We start from the raw sequence: 20,609 nt of genomic DNA, 5'->3' as shown, positions 1-20,609 counted from the left end.
GCGATGAGTCTAATGACTTTTTTGCATCGAGATAAAGAAAATCTCTATGAAACTGCCATTTAGAACACAGTCCACAAACGTCAAGTTAAATCAAGAGGAAGGTGCAGCACTCCAGCTTTGTGCTGATTTATTCTCGGGGCCGTAAGTGGCCCTCGCCTGGAATCCCGGACCCCTGCCTGACACAGGTTGGAAAGCGGGAAGGCCAAGGACAGGGAAAGTCAAGCTGACGTGTGAACGACACAAGGGAGGCCAGAAGGAGTCCTAGCGGGTGTATGTTTTGTTTTTAAATGTTTATTTATTTTGAGAGAGAAAGAGAGAGAGGGAGGCAGAGAGAGAGAGAGAGAGAGAGGGAGAGAATCCCAAGCAGGCTCCGCACTGTCAGCGTAGAGCCCAACACAGGGCTCGAACTCACAAACCGTGAGATCATGACCTCAGCTGAAACCAAGAGTTGGATGTTTAACCAACTGAGCCACACAGGGACCTCCTGGCATTTTTTTTTTTTTAAGTAGGAAATTCAAAAGTGATATTCCTGAGTGTACTAGCTTCTTACGGCTGCTGTAACATGTTAGTTACTATAATTTGGTGGCTTAAAACAACCCAGATGCATTATCTTACAGCTCTGGTGGTCAGACGTCCAGAATGGGACAGCCTGGGCTAAAACTGAAGTGTCAGGAGGGCTACACTGCTTCTGGAGGCTCTAGAGAAGGTTCCAGAGGCTTCCATGTTTTTGCCTTTTCTGGCTTCTCACAGTCCATCTGCAACTGTAAAAGGTGACCCCTTGCCCTGTGACATCATTACTGCCAGGATCTGGGGATGCGGGACGGACCCCGCTGGGGGACTCTTATTCTGCCTACGACACTGAAATAACCAAGCGATCTGGCAACCAGAACACCTTTAGTGATCCGAGGTATCATTACGGTGCGTGTCTCCTGCTACAGCCGCCGGAGTTAATTCCCAAGGGTTTCTGTTTTCCACTATTCCTTCCATGGCAATGACCCCACCTCCTGGAAGGCAGACCCTACAGGTAAGCCGCCTTCTGTGTTCTTCATACCATCCTGTACTTTATGGGTTCCCGGTTAACATCAGAATTATCGATTATTGATTACTGATAGCTCCATGTGAATAACTGCCCATCACAGACATGGCACTTTCTACACTAAATGGTTTAGACCAGGGATCGGCAACCTTCTTCTGTAAAGAGCAAACAGTAAATAAGTTAGGCCCTGCAGCCATATGGTCTCAGTAGCAACGATCCCATCCTGCTGTTACAGCAACAATGGCCAAAGGGAAAAATCAAATGAGCGGGGAAATGGCTCTGTGCCAATAAAACTTTATTTATGGACACTGAAATTTGACTTTCATGTCCTTTTTGCGTGTCATGAGATCGTCTTCTTCTTGACTTTTTGTTTTCAACCCTTTGAAAATGCAACATCCATCCGTAGCTTGTGGGTCACAAACAACAACAACGACCAGTGGCAGGACCACTCTGGCCCACAGATCACAGTTTGCCAACCTATGGCTTAAAATTATGTTTGGGCCCACCTCCCATTGCCTCATCCTCAGCCTACTCATCTTTATCAAGACGGGGCGCCCACACTGTGCTGGGACGTATACGGGTTGGGAAAGGGTGATGGGCTGAATTCGGTCTGGGAGGATGACTGGGCAGAACAGCAAGACGGAAGGCCGGGGCCATCCCCAGCGGTCTTTACGGACGTGGGGAGTGTGCTCAGAGTGCCCCGCCAGGAGTGAGACCCAGGACCCCGGGGGTCAGCCAGGTCGGGGAGCAGACAAAAGGTCAACGGTGGGATGTATATTTGAAGCCGGATCTGAGTTCACGTATAAACAAATCCTTGAGGAATGGATGAGAGTCCATGGAAGAGAAATTTTAGAATAAGAAAAGATTTTTAAAGAGGAAGGCCAAACATAGAGACTTGGGGAACTCTAGCAGTTCTTCTGGGCAGGAGAGGATGAACCCCTGAAGGAGACTGGGGTGGGGAGGGGGTGGAGGGGAGGGGACAAGGGAGGGCAGAGGTGCAGGGTTCCTGTGGGCTGGGCCTGGGTCTGACTCGTTTCCATACCACAGGGGGCTGCTCCATAAATTCATTCTAGAACAAATGAATGCCCAAAGGATCCCAGGGTCCCCGAGTTTGAACCTGGGATTTGACATCATGGTTCTCCTCCCCTTCACTGAGCTTCCCACGTCCTGGTTTTAGGCTCCTTATACCTGCTGCTTACACCCTCAGCCTTGGGCCCATTTCTCAGGTTGCCTCTGGTTCACAATCCCCGGCCCCCTTCGCGGCTCTGACCTCATTTCCAGGCCTTCGTCCCGCTCCACGGTGTCTGATTTGATGCTATCAGACCTGATGGGATCGCAGCCATGTGGCTGCGCAGGAGGGAGCCCTGGGCATCTCGTGCCACTTACACAACTGCTCTCTGGCTGCACCGGCCCGTGTGTGTCCATGGCCCCAGCCTACCCAGCCAGCCTTCTGGAAAGGCTCGAAATAGATTATTTAAAAAAAAGAGAAAAAACAAAAAAACAAAAAAACACAAACTCCACATCTGCCTCTGCTCTCCCTGCCAGATTCCTTGTTTTTTTTTTTTTTTTTTTTTTTTTTTTTTATGACCCCTTTATTTCTTCACTGCACTTCTCCCAATCGTATGTCTGTGCTAAAGAGCGGAGGTGGTCAAAGTGAGAGTCTCCAGAGCCAGGCCCCAGAGTCTTCTGCTCAGTAGACGCCTACCTGGAGGCAGAAAGAGAAGCCGTGAGCTCAGGCTAGGTACAGGAGGGTGCTGGCTGTTGCCTTATCTACTCTTATCTACTCTTGTACAAAAAGCCTGATTCGGGGCACCTGTGTGGCTGCAACTCTTGATCTTGGCTGCAACTCAGGATCTCACGGTTCGTGAGTTCAAGCCCCGCGCCAGGCTCCACGGTGACCGCGCAGAGCCTGCTTGGGATTCTCTCTCTCCGCCCCTCCCCCGCTTGCTCTCTCTTTCTCTCTCTCTCAAAACAAATAAAATAAACATTTTAAGAAAAAAAATCCGATTCTACTGCCTATAAAATATGAACGATGATGGCTCCACCTCGTGGGTTGGACTTAAGATTAAACGGGATCCAAGAAAAGCAGACAGGGCTGGCGTCCTCACTTCCCCTTTGCCGAGGAGTCCAGGAGTCCAGGAGGCTGAGAGGTGGTGAGCAATACCAAGAAATGTGGAAACGAGCCATGGAGCCATGACGAAAGTCTGCTGCAAAGCCCATGATCCTTAGGTCCTTAGACAAAGCCACACAGACACAAGGCCATACTCCGTCCGCTTCCAGAGGGCCTGGCAGTGATGATCCAAAGGCTACCTTCCCCTCTGACCACGATTAGAGGGACCCAGGCACTGCTTGGGTGGAAGGGGATGGAAGAGAGGATTTCCTTGTTCTGTCTAGCTCTCTCACATTTGCCAACACAACTGTTCCATTCTCCACGTTACTCCACTTCTTACACCCGAATGGGGCCATGGCGACGATGCGCATTGACTTTGCTATTAACGGAAGCAATTGGGTGATCATGGGCTAATGATTGTCTACCTTCTTAATGCTAAGCGACTTATTACCCATAAACACACACAGAAAGTGCTCCGGGAAGCTCCCGCCAGCCGAACACACGCAAGTTGAGCTTCTTAATTGAAAATATAATCTGTATTGCAGAGATTAAAATATATTGGATTCATTTTGGCTCTATTCTTCCCTATTGTCCCACATACATTTTCTTTATGCTACACAATCAAATTAGTTCCCCTGCTACGGAAATTATTTCCACACAATAAATCAATTTTATGGTGAAGCTATGACTGAATGTCCTATTTAAAGGAAAAGCAAATCAGGGATGGAAACAATTTTCTTACTGATGTGATCAGTGTTCGCACCACATGCTTTTGGCGATCTCTGTTGGTTTTGTCCCTTTTCATTTCTTAGTTCGCTTTTCCTCCCTCCCCTGTCCCTGGGGAAGCTTGAGTTTTGTGGGTGGAGAGGAGGCAGGTAGCAGTGAGCCCGAGAGGGGGACCCTTGGCAAGGTCATGTCAGCATCCAGGTTGAGGACACCCATGCCCACCCTCCGAGGAAGGTATCCTCACCTCCCCACCAGGAGCAACGCAGCCAGCAGGCACTCTCCGGCCCTTGCCATGTCTGTTTCAGATCACTGATGCTATGCAGACTTGTCCTACGCTTGCTGGATTGTCATCTGAGCTGTCTGTCGCCCAAGCAGAAGGCAAACTCCACGAAGGCAGGGGCCCCGTTGGTCTCAGTCAACAGTAGCTGTCTCTGTCTACAACGGGGCCTGGCACAAATGTATGCAAATAGTCAAATACCTTACAAAATGAGAGGATAGCACCATGTTGAGGCCAAAGCGTGGTGAGCGTCATTCTAGCTGGAAGGGGTAGGAGGGAAAGTGTTGATGAAAGGTGGCCTTGGGGGCCTGACACGTGAACTGTTAGGATGAACGCAGTACTAGGTTCCACTGACCTTTTCTCAGTGCTTCCCACTCACAAGGGGAGTTCCCTCTCGCTGGAGGGCGTCTGCTTCCTTCCCCGAAACACCTGGCTAGCTCCTTCCAACTGTTTCCCTTCCCGGCCTTCTCCGACCCGCTAGTCCCCCAAAACACGCGCCTACAGACCCATGTGCCTCTCGGGCAGAGTGCTTGGGCTGCGTCAGTCAGCGGATGCTCTCTCCTTTGGTAGTGTGAGCAGTGTCCCGCGTCTCCCCTGGGACTCTCAGCTTCCTGCCTGTAGGCTCCACCTCTGCCCCACCTCTGCTTTTGCTCACGTTCATCCCCAGCAGCTAGCGGTCCATTAGTAGGCATGCAGGAAACACTTGAGCAGAGCAAGAATGACCAAACGTTGCCATGAGAACGATCCCCAAGCTCGTTTACGTAAAATCTGCATATCGTTGAATTTAGCGAGTCAGTTTCCAGTTGTGTCCTTATATACACTTCTACTTGAAGGTGGGAGAAGAGCAAGGTTATGAACCGCTGAGCGGGGTCCTTGCCCCAGATACCGAGGCACGTTAGAGGTCCTGTCTGCCTTCAGTCTAACGGCTCGAAGGCTGCTGTGCTCCTCATGGTCTGACAGCCAAGGCAGAGCCTGCGGGTGCTAGAACGGCAGCCAACTCTGCTGGTGGTGACTACTGAGTGCGTCTCCACACGGTGGCCGCTGTTGCTCAAACGCCTTGAGGCGTCCACATAAGAACTCAGGCGTCCTCCAGGAACACGCGGAGCAGGAAAGGCACCCCCAGCCACGTGTGAGTGGCACGCAGAATATGCAGGCATGTTCGAGAGTTGGAAAGGCTTCATGCAAGATTTTCAAAGCGTGCCAGATTCATCACTCCAACTATCCAAACCCCACGAGATGGCTCTGAGACAGGTTATCGTGTTAAACGGCCAACCCGGAAGGCGCAGCACAAGGTGGTTTGAGTGAATTACCTTCTTGCCATCACCGATGAGTGAACTTGATCTAGAATCCAGAGCTCCTACCCTGGACAACATGCATTCTCCAGAACACACTGTCACTTCCTTAATTATTAGTTACATCAGGGGGATCAGTACCCTGTGTACAGATCAAGACGCCTGGATCCGGGTTGGATGTTTGGCAATTACCTCTATGAACATGGCAAGGCAACTGAAGAGAGAAAAAGCTGTATGATTTCAACAGGTCAAAGGGTTCCATATTATAGGAAATTTTAGAAATTGTAGGGAAAAACACACACACACACACACATCGTTTCCATGCTTTTTTTGTAAGAAGGTTGTAGTGGACCAAGCCTTTCTCTCTGGGGCCAAACTCAGATGCACAGAGAGTGCAGAAAAAAGAGCAGGGTTGTTTTTAACTTGGGATTCTTGAATAAGAACACAGTGTGTGTCACTGTACCCATACCCACAGGCTCATACAAAAATACACATTTAATGAGGTCACAGAGTTAAGACTGAAATGGCTGAAATACATAGTGTGGGCCCAGAAAAACTGTCAGCAAAGTCTCAAAATAGCTTTACTAAGGTCTGTCAAATGTTGGGAAATCATCCAGGAAAAGGATACAAGAATGTACATAGAAGCATCAGCTTGTTTTAGCTAATGACAGCAGGGAACAGGATTTAAGACAACACACTTCATTATTTAAGGGGAATTTCTACGTTCCATGCCGACATGGTTTTCGTGGCTAGCCAGGGGTGGTCAGGGGTCTTTGTTCTTGGTTTCCAAGTCCGTCTGCCAAGTGCACCAGGCAGGTGCATTCGGGGTAGGGCTGCAGGGAGGGCGGACGCGAGGGGAGAGCAGCTCCCCATCTCTGTTTCAGTTTCTCTGGAGGATGATGCTGTTCCCTAGGCCCAGCTTCAGTTATCTTGGTACCACTAATCTTTGGAGCAAAATGCTATCTTTCTTGGCCCAAATCACCAACAGTCCAAAAAAAAACAAAAGCCCAAGTATCACAAAAATAACAACCCAAACACAGTACTTTCAAATAGGAAACGGCAAGAAGAAAGGAAGCAAAGCCTTTTGCGTTTTTAATGCTCTATTCCAAATGAATCAAAAACAAAGCCAAACAGAACACAGGTGGCTTTTTCTACCTGTCTTCAACACAATTTTGATTTCTAAAAACAAGAATTCAATACCTGCCTCCTACCTTCTAACCAGTATCATGGAGTTTCACCATTGCATCCATAGAGTCCATCATTGGCCTTTCCCCCAGAGTCTAAGCAAGAGAGGAGACACAAATGCCTGTCCGCGCCTGGCACAGAAGGCCACGTGGCACACTGAAATTCAATCATGGGACTCCAGCGGCAGCCCTCATAACGGATGAAGATAACAGGGCCGCCCTATCAATCTGCTGGGGCCACCATGACCAAGTCCTATCACGGGAAGGGCTTACACAGCACATTCTTGTCTCACAGTTCTGGAGGCTGGAAATCACGATCGGGGGGCAGCCAGGTTGGTTTCTCCTGAGGCCTCTCTCTTTGGCGTGTGGATGGATGGCCGCCTTTTCCCTGTGTCCTCGTGTGATCTTCCCTCTGTGAACACCTGTACCCTAATCCACTCCTCTCCAAAGGACATCCATCATATTGGGTTAGGGTTCACTCTAATGATCTCATTTTAACTGTAATTATCACTGTAAAGGCCTTATGTCCAAATACAGTCCCATTCGGAAGGTATCGGGGATTAGGATTTCAACAAATGAATTTGGGAGGAAGGTGCTTAATTCAGCCCATAGCAGGTTCATTTGCGTGGGCTCTTTCACATCTACTTTTAGCAGGCTGGAGAACAGGGTTGCCATGATGGATGAATCTACATGTACGTTTAGAGTTATTTTTCCCTTGCCAACATTCCCTGCCACCACCACCCCAGTCCTCACATGGATGAGGGGACAGCTCTCCCCTGTGCCAAGTGGATAACCATACCAGCATCAGGGAAAAAGAGCTGGCCGAGAAAAACTGTAAGCCCAGGACCCACTGGTTGGGGACGGAGGGCCTGCTTCTCTGCTTCACATACTATGTAATCACTGTATCATGACCACGATTGTCTACACTGCTTACCTGGGTCTATCTGCCCATCTGAGTAGCAACTGTCTTAAAAGCAGAATCCAAATATTTCATCTCTGAATCCCCAATGCGCAAAGTAGAGACAGCACATGCCTTCTAAACACAACAAGCTCGTAGAGTGTGTGTGTGTGTGTGTTCATAAATGCCAGTGCCGAGCCCCTCTGCCAGTCCTAGGAGGGGTGAACCCGCCCAGGGCTCCCACATACAGGAACTTCCACGTGAGACAGACAAGGTTCCTGCCCTCATAGCCATTTCCAAGAGGAATATAGGGAGACCGAAAGCCAGCCTCCCTCGAGGTCCTCCTGTGGCCCAGGTGGCCCCTCTCCATTTGAGAGTAATGGGATTTTGTCACATCGTGATTCCTAGTTTTCAACAGAAACCTAACGGAGACAGAAAACATGTGGCTTTGCCTACATATACACATGTACTCAAAATTACTTACAGGGGCAGCAGCTTTGGGGCCAGAGAGCATTCAGAATAACTCACAACTGAACGAAACTCATGTATAATGTAAGTTGCTAAAAATGTTTTGGACTTTCCCCAACACCAGTGTGATGTTCATCTCAGAAGTCAGCAGGCAAAGCTTGTCCACAGCTCGTCCAGAACCCCCCGCGACGAACCATCATTCATTTCTAAGTGGCTGTCGGCTTGGGCCTTTTGTCATTCTTGTTTCCTTCCTTTGGCTCATTGTGAGAAAAATGGTCTATCAAGGCAAACACACACCCATACCCACAATGTCACCACCTCAAAACATTCTCAGTCCCAAGGAGAGCATTTCTGTGGTCTGCCTTTTCTGGTTTTCAGGATGCACTGAAAACGGTCATCAGTACAATGACCCAGGCCCCTGAAGGAATTTCAGATCGTCAGCAGGCTCATCATCCCAAGTGCAAAAACAGGTGTGTACAAGATGCTTTTAAGTCAAGAGAAATATTTCCAATTTCGATATCTGTGGGCATGAAATGTTATTTTCTTTAGAGGGTGCAAAGCTCCAAACACTACCACATAAAATCTATTCTGCACAACACCTCTTCACAAAACAAATCAATTGTGTACATCACAAGGAGCTGCTCTATAAACATCTCTCTCTCTCTCTCTCTCTCTCTCTCTCACACACACACACACACACACACACACACACACACACACAGACCCAGATGGAATGCAGATATGCATGGACGGCTTGGACACGCACAGGGTAGAAGGGAAGAATGGACGGAAGCCCGAGACAAGGAAGGGGTCCTTGATTGTGGGCGGGTGAGAGCGCCAAGTTCCTGTGACAGAGATAAGGAAGCGGAGTGAAGCCGAATGCGAACATGTACCAACTCAGAACCACGCAGATGGGAGCCCATGGGGGTCGAGGGTCCAGGAGATGCCAGGCTGGGTCTTTAGTTCCAGATTAGGTCCCCCTGCCCATAGGTGAATGGGTCTCAAGAACGGCACTGGCAGGCATCTCCAAAGGGAAGCTAGAGAAGATTAGGGGCAAGAGGGCTAGAGGAAGGTAGGGGGAGGGAGGCCAAAAAGGGAGTGGTCAAGACTGGACAGGATAGAGGGTGGGTGTGGATCGAGACCTGAAAGAGCAGGATTAGGTCCCAGGCAAACCCCTGACAACATCAGGCAACGAGAAATGACCTCCTTTACTTGAGGAGGCAGTATTTCCTTTGACAAAGGCTCTGATGACATAGGGGGATTTCGGAGACGTCGTTGGTCATTTTCCTGACCTAAAAAAAATTTTTTTAATGTTTATTTATTTTTTTGAGGAGGAGACAGAGAGCGTGTGAGCAGGGGAGGGGGAGAGAGAGGGAGACAAGGAATCCGAAGCAGGCTCCAGACTCCGAGCTATCAGCACAGAGCCCAACGCGGGGCTTGAACCCACCAACCATGAGATCATGGCCTGAGCCAAAGTCGGATGCTTCACCCACTGAGCCACCCAGGCGCCCCTCATTTTCTTGGCTTTAAACAACTCAAACTTGAGCAGTCAACAGATGACTGTCCTTTTAGGCCCTTCGAAGTCTCCTTAGGTTCACATCCTAGTGGACTCCTGGGGCCAGCACCGCCAGCAGGCTGCACGAGGACAAAAATGAGAGACCCGTGGTCAGCTCCATTCCTGCTTCTGTGACCTGGGACAAGTACCTTAGCGCCCCAGAGACTCTGTCTGTAAAATGAGTACAGACTGAGGAGTTGTGCGAGGAGTATAATGGGAAGCCAATAAATAAGAAACAAAGTAAAGCAGACCTCACGCCCATTAGGATGTCTACTATAAAAAAAAGGAAGAAAAAAACAAGTGTTGGTGAGCACTTGTAGAGAGACTGGAACCTCTGTGCACCACTGCTGGGGCTGTAAAATGTGATAAGTGATATAAAAAGCATAATGGCTGTTCCTTGAAAAGTAAAAATAGAATGACCGAGATCCAACAGTCCCACTTAGAGGGAAACCCCCCCCCCCCCCCCGCAAAATTAAAAACAGGGTCACACACAGCATTTGCACACTCCTGTTCACAGCAGCGTTATTCACGACAGCTAAAGAATGGAAACCACCCAACTGTCCATCAGTGGATGAACAGACAAAGAAAACGTGGTCCATCCGCACAACAGAGCATCATTCCGTCTTAAAAAGGAAGGAAATACCTACACCTGCTACAATATGCCTGAACCTTAGGATGTTGCACTCAGTGAAATGAACTGATCACAAAAGGACACATACAGTATGATTCCACTTCTAGGAGATATCTAAGGTAGTCAAATTCACAGAAAAAAAAAAGTAGCATAGTGGATACCGGGGGCTGGGGGGAGAAGAAAATGGGAAGCTAGTGTTTAATGGGGGAAAAGTTTCAATTTTATGAGATAAAAAATGTTTGGGAACAACAATATGAATATTGGTAATGCTAGTGAACTGTACACGTAAAAATGTTTAAGATGGTTCATTTTAAGTTTTAGGTACCGTGTCAGAATTAGAAGTAATTTTTTTTTTTTTTTAATGAAACACACACACACACACACACACACACACACACACACAGTCGACGTCCTTATGACACAGGAAGGGCTCAGCACACTGCTTTGTTATTCTCAGCACACGGATTTTGGTACGCGACCAAGATGCCCATTACTGCTGATCTCCACTGGCTACTTTTCTAGGTGAGTGAACGGCAGGCTAATTGGCCTCCTTTTTGCATTGTAAACTTGGTAAAGCCGTATCTGCTGTGGGTGCCAGAAGCACTGGGCAAGATGAAATAAGATTGGTTGATCATCACGGGTTGTAAAACTGCAAAACCATCCCAAATATCCAGAGAAAATCCGAGACCACCTCTTGCAGAGTGAGAAGGCCCAGGACACCTGAGAAAAGGCCTAAGGATGACTCAGGCCCGAAGGGAAGTTGGGAAGGAGACAATAATTTAAATCATTTCAGGAAGTCCCCGAACCCTCTTTCCCTTCACTGAGGATAATACAACAAGGGAACGGACCTCACTGAAAAGACACAGAAAGTCCCTCCTCCAGGGAGGAATGGCAAACACTCAGGACAGTATGCCAACCGGGGAGGGGTCAGCTCCCTCTTCCTCACAGGTAGACATGGGAGGTGCTCGGTAAAGGACGACTTATACCTGGTTTGCCATCAGCACGGAGGGACCAGGGGTGCGCTCCTCTAAGGGTGGACCCTAGAAGAGCTGTCGTGGACGCCCCTGGAAACTTGCCGGAAATGCAGAGTCCCAGGCTCCTCCCCAGGTCCTGTGGATTTGAATCTGCATTTGGATCAGCTCTTTGGGAGATCTGCGTGCACAACAGAGTCTGGGAAGCACGGGGTCCCCCTGACCGATTCTTACCCCGTTTCACCATATTCACATATTTGTGACTCAAAGAAATAAAACCCCTGAAGGAGCTTTGGATCCGAGGTTGGCTCGAACTTAAGAACAACACAGGCCTGCCCGAATCACACTCATTTCAGATTAATTTTCTGCCACTGGCTCTGGCCGTACCTTTATTTCTCTTCTTCCGATTGCCATCTAATAAGACATAACAGGAGATAAATCAGCCTCCTAGTTTGGGGCATTAAGAGATTGTGGTGACGTGTTCTAGCAGCCCACTGGAGTTTATTTTCTTCTATTTCATGACAACTGAGGCATTAAATAGTCTTAAATCATCACGCTGTCCCTTGCCTGCTCTGTGACCACTCCCGCGGCTTTGGAAATCCAATATGAGAAATCATTCTTTATAGCAACCTCCATAGCTGCGAGCCAAGCAATTTAGAGAACGCTTTTATGAGAACAGTTTCTACATACTCTGCCTCTGTTACAAATTACTCCCTCGCTTTGACAACTCTTACAAAATATGCAGTTTAAGTAATACAAATGGGTTATCACATTTCCACGATATCAACGGTCAGAAAAGTTGTTCCCCATCAAACAAACCCAGAGAGAGGAGGTAACGAAGCTCAACTATTTACTTGCCATCCAGCCATCCCACCTGATTTAGAGCTCAGCTACTGAAGGAAAGCCCATCCCCACTTCCGGCCTTTCCCAGGGCAATTGCTCAGTGCTGGATGGGCTGCCTCATCCCTTCTTTGTATTAGGCAGGTGGGTTGGGGTGGGGGAGGGTAGGCTACAACAGGCTCCCGTTCCTCGCAAACACAAGTCCTAATCCTCCGTGTTCATTACCACCAGGACTGTGATAAGAATATGGTACTCCTTTGATCTAGAACAGGAGATGCGAAAGGAATTCTTTTTAACATCGCGAGCCATCTCATTGATTAAAAAGCGTTAACGTCGAGCATGAAAGAAAGCCCTCCACGAGGTTGGGGGTTCCAACAAGCCTTGGACATGCTCAGAGAAACACAGAAGCACGGGTGCAGCTGTGTCATTGCTAAGACGACGCAGATAATCCCACACTGAGATCCTGCAGAGAGTGGGCTCAGCAAAAGTCCCAGGTCACCTCCCGCGAGACTGAAGAACCAGGCGGCAGGATCCCATGGCACAGAGAGAGCTGGCCAGTGGCCTGGCACTCAAGCACGTGCCAGTCAGGTCCTAAAATACTCGTGAGGATTAACAAAAGTAAATGTAGGCCCAAGGAGCTGCCAGACCAGGGCAGAAAGTCAAGTGGTTTTCTGAATTTGCACAAACCACAAAGTCAACAGGACTGGATCAAGAAACACAATCTGAGACTCATCCTGTGGTACAGCTAGAAACACGGTAACCTCATCTAGCAAGTAGACTTGAAATCTGTGGCCACTTCCCCACGGATTTTCTCCTGGGTCAAAAGGCAAAAGACGTAAACGGAACCAGCCCAGCAGGTTGGTGTCCCATTACCGTACAGGGGCCATTACTGAGTCAACTAGAGGGCTGCCTGCCCGCCCCCCAGCCCGGCACCACACAGCCTTACCTGGGCTGTGACAACTCTGGGGAGACGGGCAGCAGAAGAAGAAGGAGACCTCCCCAGGGGAGCAGCTCCCATCAAAGATAAGGAGGCTGAGAGGTCTGGACGGCAGGATGTCCCAGGGATGGTGGCATTTGTATGGTCATGTGCTCGCTAAGAGGGAGGGTGGGGAAAGCTTGCATCTACATGGAGGTCTGGGAGACCTGAAATGGGCCAGGAATTCTGCTGTGGAAGGGATCTAAACAGTACCGGGCTCAAGCAGGGCCTTACTCAGGAGAAGACAGGTCCCCAGAGAGCAGGACCCCTCCACCAGGGGCCTCAGAGGTGTCTGGCTTCTGCTTCTGTCCCAGGCCAGGCTGGGACCACCCACTAGGATCTGGGAAGGGCATATCCGTCTCCCAACTGGGCACTGTTTGCCGTGACACAGTGCGTCAAACGCCAGAACATCTTTTGGAGATTTAGGGTCCAATTTTAGAGACCAGATTAAGATCTAAATCATCTTGGGGCATCTGGGTGGCTCAGTCGATTAACCGTTCAACGTTGGCTCAGGTCATGATCTCACGGTTCGTGGGTTTGAGCCCCATGTCGGGCTCTGTGCTGACAGCTCGGAGCCTGGAGCTCGCTTCGGATTCTGTGTCTCCCTGTCTCTCTGTCCCTCCCTACTCGTGCTCGATCTCTCTCAAAAATAAATAAAACATTAAAAAAAAAATCTAAATCATCTCCAAGGAGAGGAGGGTGGGAGGGGAGAGTGGACGGTCCCGCAGAGAAAGTGCAGATCCTGAAAAGGTACAGGGGTGAACCGTGACAGTGTGGTGTTTTGTGTTACAGTGTCATTCCTGCCAAGGACCTCGCTGCCCACATGTGTGCATAAGAGGAAGGAGTTTCATCTGCCTTTCAGGAAATGATGGAACTGTCAACACAGAGCATTAAATGTTCAAACAAGGCGATGTAGGGCCAGCCACACCATTAATCTGATGAGCAGGGCGCCAGTGGGCTCTCCCACCCTCTTTACTGGCTTTCAGAGCAACAGATTGAACTTATCAAATTAACATTACAAAAACCAAATGAAAAGATTTTCTTATAAATGGGTCCTACTTTTAATCCTAAAACAGTTCCAAAGTATTGTCAGGGTACTGTATCTTTTCAATGATGGCTAATTTTACTGTTACACTTTGCATATAATACATGTAAATATTTTTCTTAATTCTTATCCAGAGAGAGATTATAGCAAATTTCCTTTTAAGAAATCAAGACGTTCCGATTCTCAAATTTCAATTTTAATGCCTCCCATTGCTTTCCTTTCAGTTTAATTTCATAATAGCTAAAAATCTAGCACAAAGAGATAAATTTGAAAGCCCCCTGAACAGTTATCCATGCTTCCCTATCATACAGTCGGTGTAAACAAAACACATTTCTCTGACAAATTCCTAAGGCCATAAAATGTCAAAGTCAGAGAAAGTAGGCCCAATGCTGAACTTAGGAAAAACTTCTACGTGAAGAATTCACACTCTCATCAATACAAACATGTTTTCAAATGCCCCGAAGAGCCCCTACGATACCAAACATTTTGCTTCTCCATACAGTTATAAAGCAGGGTTTTTTATTATTATTATTTATTGTGAAAGGAGAGTTGACATACAATGTTATATTAGTTTCCCGTGTACAATATAGTGATTCGACACTTCTTTCCATTACTCAGGGCCCCCCCCACGGTGAGTGTGGTCACCATCTGTCAGCAGACAACGTTACTACAATATCATTGACTGTACTCTCTCTGCTGTGCTTTTTCTCTCCGTGACTTACTTATTTTATGAATGGAAGTCTGTACCTCTTAATCCCCCTTCATCTGTTTTGCCCATCCCCGAATCACCTCCCTTTCAGCAACCACCAGTTTGTTCTCTGGATTTTAGAGTCTATTTGTTTGTTTGCTGGGTTTTTGTTCGTTTGTTTCCGAACCAGGTTTCGGGCGAACGCGCACATTCACTGCTCCTGCACGTGTGGGCCAGAGACACTGAAACAGCACAACGCATCGAGAGACCACTGAGCTGAATAACTGAACACGGAGACATGTCTCCCAAGTAGGTACAGCATCTCTGACAAGCACTTTTGAGGTTTTCAAGCTCATATACCAACTCAAACCAGCTATATACCAAAAATTTCCTTGAGCTAAACACACACACACACACACACACACACACACACACACACACACAACTTCCAATTACTTTGATTTAAATACAGAGATGCCACAAAACAGGGTTTATGCCACCTGGTCAACCTCGTCTTGTAAAGGCCAAGGGCCTGGTCTATGACATGAACACAGGTCTAGAAGAGCCACCTCTGGATCAACTACGAGACACAAATCAGGAAACTTCTACCTTAGTATGGAGACACCATGGCAAACCCACATCTGAATTCTAGTCTTAAACGCAGTCCCTCTGGATTCTCTTCTGATTGCAAATAGACGGGCAGTCTCGTGTAAGATTTTGTTCCTGTGGGTCAACTGTTGAAGCTTACACGCATTCGCTGCTACTCCCCGTTTGTCCCCAGGAACTCCGTGTCTTGGCACCCAAGGGGCACATCTCACTTTCTGTACCATGTTACCAGAGAGCCACCGTCTCTCCTAAACTGTAGGTCCAGAAGGTGGGACCTGGGCATGCATATCATGGGTGTTCCTCTCAAAACCTTGCGCTGGGCAACATGTGCGTTTGGGTTGGGAACTCAAGTACAGCAGAAATCCTCTAAAATTCTTTTTAGGGAAATAAATTCCCAAGTTCATGGGCATCTCCATAAAATATGCTGACCAGTCAGTCTCCAGGGCTGACTGGCTTCTCTCTAGACATCTGGGCTCTTTTCCTACACGCAGGCATCAGAGAGCACAGTCCCAAGGTCAGCTGGGTAATGAAATACAAAATGAAACAATGCATTTGAGTGCCAAAAAGGAAGAACCATTTCTGGAAAAGGAAATCCCATCTTTTAGAAAGATGATAAAGGTAAAGAGCTTTAAAAATTTGGCAAAATTAGGAAGGCGGAGACGAGAAGAAAAAGAGAAAATCTCGTAACTCCACGTCACAGGAAGCTTACGTGAAAGTTAATCAGTGGAACCACATTCACAAATAGGCACTGGCCCTACATGGCCCTACATTAAAAATCAGCAGGAAAAAAAAAAAGGAAAAGTGAAAAATGTTAAGGTGTGCGATAATCATAAAAATCCTTCCACTTTTTCAATTAGTCACCTCCCTTCTGGCTTCACCTCACTGCCAGAGACCCCACCTAGTCTGGAAGGCTTTAAAATTTAAGTGAATGCCACAAGTGGGCATTAAGAGACTTCAGGAAAAGGCACGACCAACAAAGTTTTCTCTCTGGTATAAATACAAAATTACACTAGAAAGTTGCTCAACATGAAAGAGGAAATTTATTTTCTGAAGCACCACTGAGATGGCCTCAGGTGACCGGGTGCTGAGGAACAAGCTGCTGGCGTCACCCCTCATGGAACAGCGCGTTTCTGGATTCATCTGCGAACGCTTGAAGAGGCTCCCTCCGCCTACTTTCCAGTCTCAACTCCTGACCCGCTGGTGCCCTTGAGCCCATCTGGAACTCGGCATCCAGAGAGGCAAGGAGGCTCCTGTGTTCCTCACTGCTTTGCAGATGCGGTTCCTTCACCCCCACGCCCTTCCCATTCCCAAATACTGCCGGCCCTAGCAAGTTGTTAGAAATCTTGCAAGAACAACCCCCAAACCAGCTTCTTGGTGGAACTCTGGCAGCATCGGGCTGGCCCGGCGTGAATGCTTCTGGCCAAGGAACACACACCACACTTTTCAGTGTCCTGTGATTGTCTGCCTCTCTCTCTCTCATCCTCCACTAAAAATTGTTTAAAGCCCCAGTGCCTGACCCAGAAAACATCAGTAGCTGTTGAGTAATAAGACTTTAAATCAAATGCCAAGACTCTCTCGGTGACCGAACTGTAGGCAGGCTCCACTGAGCCCTCTAATCGACGAGGCCTTGACTTTTGCCCCCATCCTTGTTGGACCTTCATAGCCTGGAATCCTGCAGAGTCAGTGTAGAGAGACTCTCCCAACACCAGGGATCAGAGATCAGTGTCTGATCCTCCTCTGCACCTCAGAGGTACGAGCCCCGGCCTGCCTTCGGCAGGAATCGTGTCACGCTGGCGTACGAGAATCTCCGACGCTTAGTAATTTTCGGTCCACCAACTCCCGCCCCCGCTCCTTGGCCACACATCCCCGGTTGTTCCTGTCCTAGTCTCACTTGAGCCTGATCTCGCTCCTCTGCTGCGACAGTCCTGACGCCTATCCCAACAGTCCCGAATGAAGTCATCCTTGCTGTCTCAACAAGCGTCAGGATAAATTTTTTTAACGACGTACAGTGTTTCTGATTTTCATCCCAGACTTAAACACAGGACTTAATCATGCCACATCTTCGCGAAAAATAATAATAATATCACACTGGTGAGTCAAAGAACTAGAAACTTAAAGAACAATGCAGCTTTTCTAGTGCCCTCAAACCTGCCTCTTCATTGCACACAAAGCTGGTCCCACGTGTGCAGTATGATATTAAATCTCGCATCCTCAAATTAACTTTAACTATGGAAAACAGGCACAGCTTTCATTCGGAGGCAGGCCGAGCTAACAGAGAACTACAGAACAGCCCCCAAGTTCCCTCCGAGAGGAGTTCTGGTCCCAAAGGAACTGTCTCCCTTCAGCTCAGTGCCCACCTGCCTCTTCAGTGATGCCTGAGCACATCAGTCTCAAGCACCTCCCTCACCCACCTGCCTTCCCTCCTCCCTTACAGGTGGGGGCAGAGAGGGCATGCACCCTGGGGCTACAGGTGCATGGCGGGCTCAGGTTGGCCATGCAGAGAGGTCAAGGCTCACTTGACAGGCTCTAGGGCAGACACAGAAAAGGAAACACAGGCTGTGGATAAGAGCTGGGCTGGAAGGGGTCCTGGACAAGCATCTGAGGCTCGTGCTATATGCAAAAGGGACCCTGGATTCTGAGGCCTGCCACTGAAGACCCACAGGGCCACCAGAAGGAAACAGGCCCAGGAGACCATCACCAAATAGAAACACAGAGGGAGGTGGCGGTGGGCTCCCGGTGTGTGTATTCGTGTTCAAGGATCCTTAAGCAGCTGACTCAATGCAAACCCCTGCTCATAACACATTCAGTTTGTTCATTTTGTTTTGTTTTGTTTTGTTTTGTTTTGTTTTTACCAATACTGAAACCTGGAAGCGCATAGCCATAGGTGACCTCAACGCCTTAAGAAATGACCATTTCACACTGATGAAAATTATTATTCTACACCATGAAGGTGATGCTGTTTTGCAAACAGCTGTCTTTCTCCTACCCCTGCAAAAAAAAAAAGTTGTTAGTACAGTACTCATTAAAGTTAGTTTTACAAACTCATATTTGTTAAATCAACCAAACATTTGGGTCATTTTGCTAGAATCAATACACATGGCTAGAAGCGCAAACAAAGAAAGCAAAATTTACTTTTCAAAGCTCTTGTTGAATCACGCCAGTGTGTAAAACAGCCTAGGAGAAGCTCAATCATTAACCCTCTGATCTAGAACGAAACCTGCACTCAGGCCCTGCGTGCAAGCAGTGGGGAAACCGAGGCCCAGGATGTGCTTGGAAATGGACTTCAGCCTCTCGACATAAATGGAAAAAAGCTTCAAACCCAACCCCCTTTCTTGATCTTGGCTTCTTTTACAGAGATTCGACGGCACAGATTCGTGTTATCTCTCTGAAGATAGAAACATCCCTCTTCCCAGGGGAGGTATGATTCTGGTATCTATCCAACAGTTTGAGGCTGAGAATGAGGCTGGGTATCCGCTCGAGAGATGGCAATGAGTGGGTGTGCCCAGCCCTTAGCCAGCCTGGCTCCCTCGGGGGCCAAAAGCACGGTCAGTGCCTTCAAAATGGCCAGGAGGAAGGGACGGAACAAGTTTCAGCATAAGCACAAAGTAAAGAAAGTCAGATGGTGTCCAGGGCAGACAGGCAGGCCAGCCTGGAGAAGGAGAAATGGAAAAAGCCTGGAGCAGCCATCCCTGTGACCAGTGAGCAGGCCAAAAGCCCCCCAAAGTTAACAATCACAAAGAACTCAAAGCAGACAGACAAGGAATCCCAGGGCCTGTAAAGGAAAAGGGAAACACACTGGAATATAATCCCTGTCACCAGCAAGACTGGTAAAGTTCACGACATAAAGGCAGGGGGCACCCCTTCTCTGTCTTGTGGTCTAACGACCTTCTCAATGGATGGTCCCCGATGGTCTACACATTTCCCTAGGTTCCGGCTGCCTTCTCTGGGGTCCTCCTTTCTAGAATGCTCTGACCTTTACTACTTAGGCTGAGTGGCTTATTTCCCATTTTGCTTTCTCCAGGTAGCTCGGAGACGAGTCAGAATTACCAGGAAAGCACAGGCTGATGGGGACAGACGGGGACAGAAGTTCAGAGAGGAGCAGGTGGTGGGAGAGAGGCCTTCTGGGTTCCTCTTTCCGTGTCACCTCACACTGGGGCCTCTGTCTCGCAAAGGCTCAGGTGGGGCGACTTCTGAGAGGCAGTCCACCAGAGTCTGCCAGCAGGGGAGGGGGGTCCCAGCTCCCTCCTGAGGCTGCCACCGGCCTGTGGGGTGTTCCAGGAAGGAAAGCTGTGCCTGCTGAGCCCGTGGAGGCTGCTGACCACCTTCCCTTCCACAGTTCTTGGGGCTTTGTGCCTGGATCACCGCCTTTCAGAACATGACTAACATGGGGGAAACAGAGTCAGCTCCCGAGGGCCAGGATGCTCCAAGAAAGGATACAGAATCTGGAATAAAGAATGCCAAACAGTCATCTGCTTTTTAAAAACTCTGTCTCCAGAAAAGCAGGAGAAAAAGGGCCAGGAGACAAGGTTTGGGGTGAGTATGGGGTATGAGACCTCAGGTGAACTGACCAAGTCCTGTCTATATGACTATAGCATGTAGACCTTCCAGAATGTCCAGAACAGGTTGGGGAGGCCACACCAGAACTCAACCAGACCTGCCGACAGATGATGCTCCAGCATCCCAGGACTGCCGTAGCAAATACCCACAAATTGGTGGCCAAGGACAATAGAAATTTTGTCCTTCACAAGGGCAAAACTCAAGGTGCCAGTGGGGCCATGCTCTCTGTGCAGCCTGTGTGGGAGACTCTGTTCCATGGTTTTCCCTTAGTCTCTCCAGTATAGCTGGTGGATGAATCCCTTGTGGATACATCACTCCAACCTCTGTCCTCATTGTCACGGAGCCTTCTCCCTGTGTGTCCCAGTCTCTATCTGAGCCTGCTTTCTCTTCTTATAAAGACACCAGTCATTGGATTAGGCCCCACCCTAATTCAGTATGACCTCATCCTGGCGTGATTACATCTATTTCCAAATAAGGTCATAGTCACCGGTACCAGGAGTTAGGAACTCCACGTATCTTTTGAAGGACACAATTCATCGCAAAACAGATGCCTTGGCTGTATCACACCCTGAACACCTCCAGGTGACCTGAGTTACTTTACGAGCGAGACAATCACCAGGCTGTTTGTCACCTGTGGGTGGATTTTCTCTCATGAGCAGGGCCTTCACGTCCATTCCCCAGTCAAAACGCGGGGAAGTTCTGACGAATGTGCCCAGTGGATTTTCAACGGTGACGTTCTGTCAACTGCA

General features: G+C 48.5%; 1 protein-coding gene across 4 annotated transcripts in view; it reads right to left on the bottom strand.

Annotated features, from left to right (window-relative positions):
* DOCK1 (dedicator of cytokinesis 1) overlaps positions 1–20,609 on the bottom strand; it is a 528,588-nt gene that overhangs the window by 124,831 nt on the left and 383,148 nt on the right. Inside the window, exon 30 of one of the 4 annotated variants that reach the window (XM_058698108.1) lies at positions 9,489–9,717. The exons of the other annotated variants lie outside the window; for them this stretch is intronic. Coding sequence (XP_058554091.1) covers positions 9,504–9,717 — 214 coding nt within the window. The 3' untranslated portion in view covers positions 9,489–9,503. Of the gene's footprint in view, positions 1–9,488; positions 9,718–20,609 lie in introns of those variants that run through there. 4 annotated transcript variants of the gene reach the window in all.

This window comes from Neofelis nebulosa, chromosome 13 (assembly GCF_028018385.1).
Source record: "Neofelis nebulosa isolate mNeoNeb1 chromosome 13, mNeoNeb1.pri, whole genome shotgun sequence".
Lineage (NCBI taxonomy): Eukaryota > Metazoa > Chordata > Mammalia > Carnivora > Felidae > Neofelis > Neofelis nebulosa.
The sequence above is the reverse complement of the archived record's forward strand: the minus strand, read 5'-3'. Positions and strand labels throughout refer to the sequence as shown.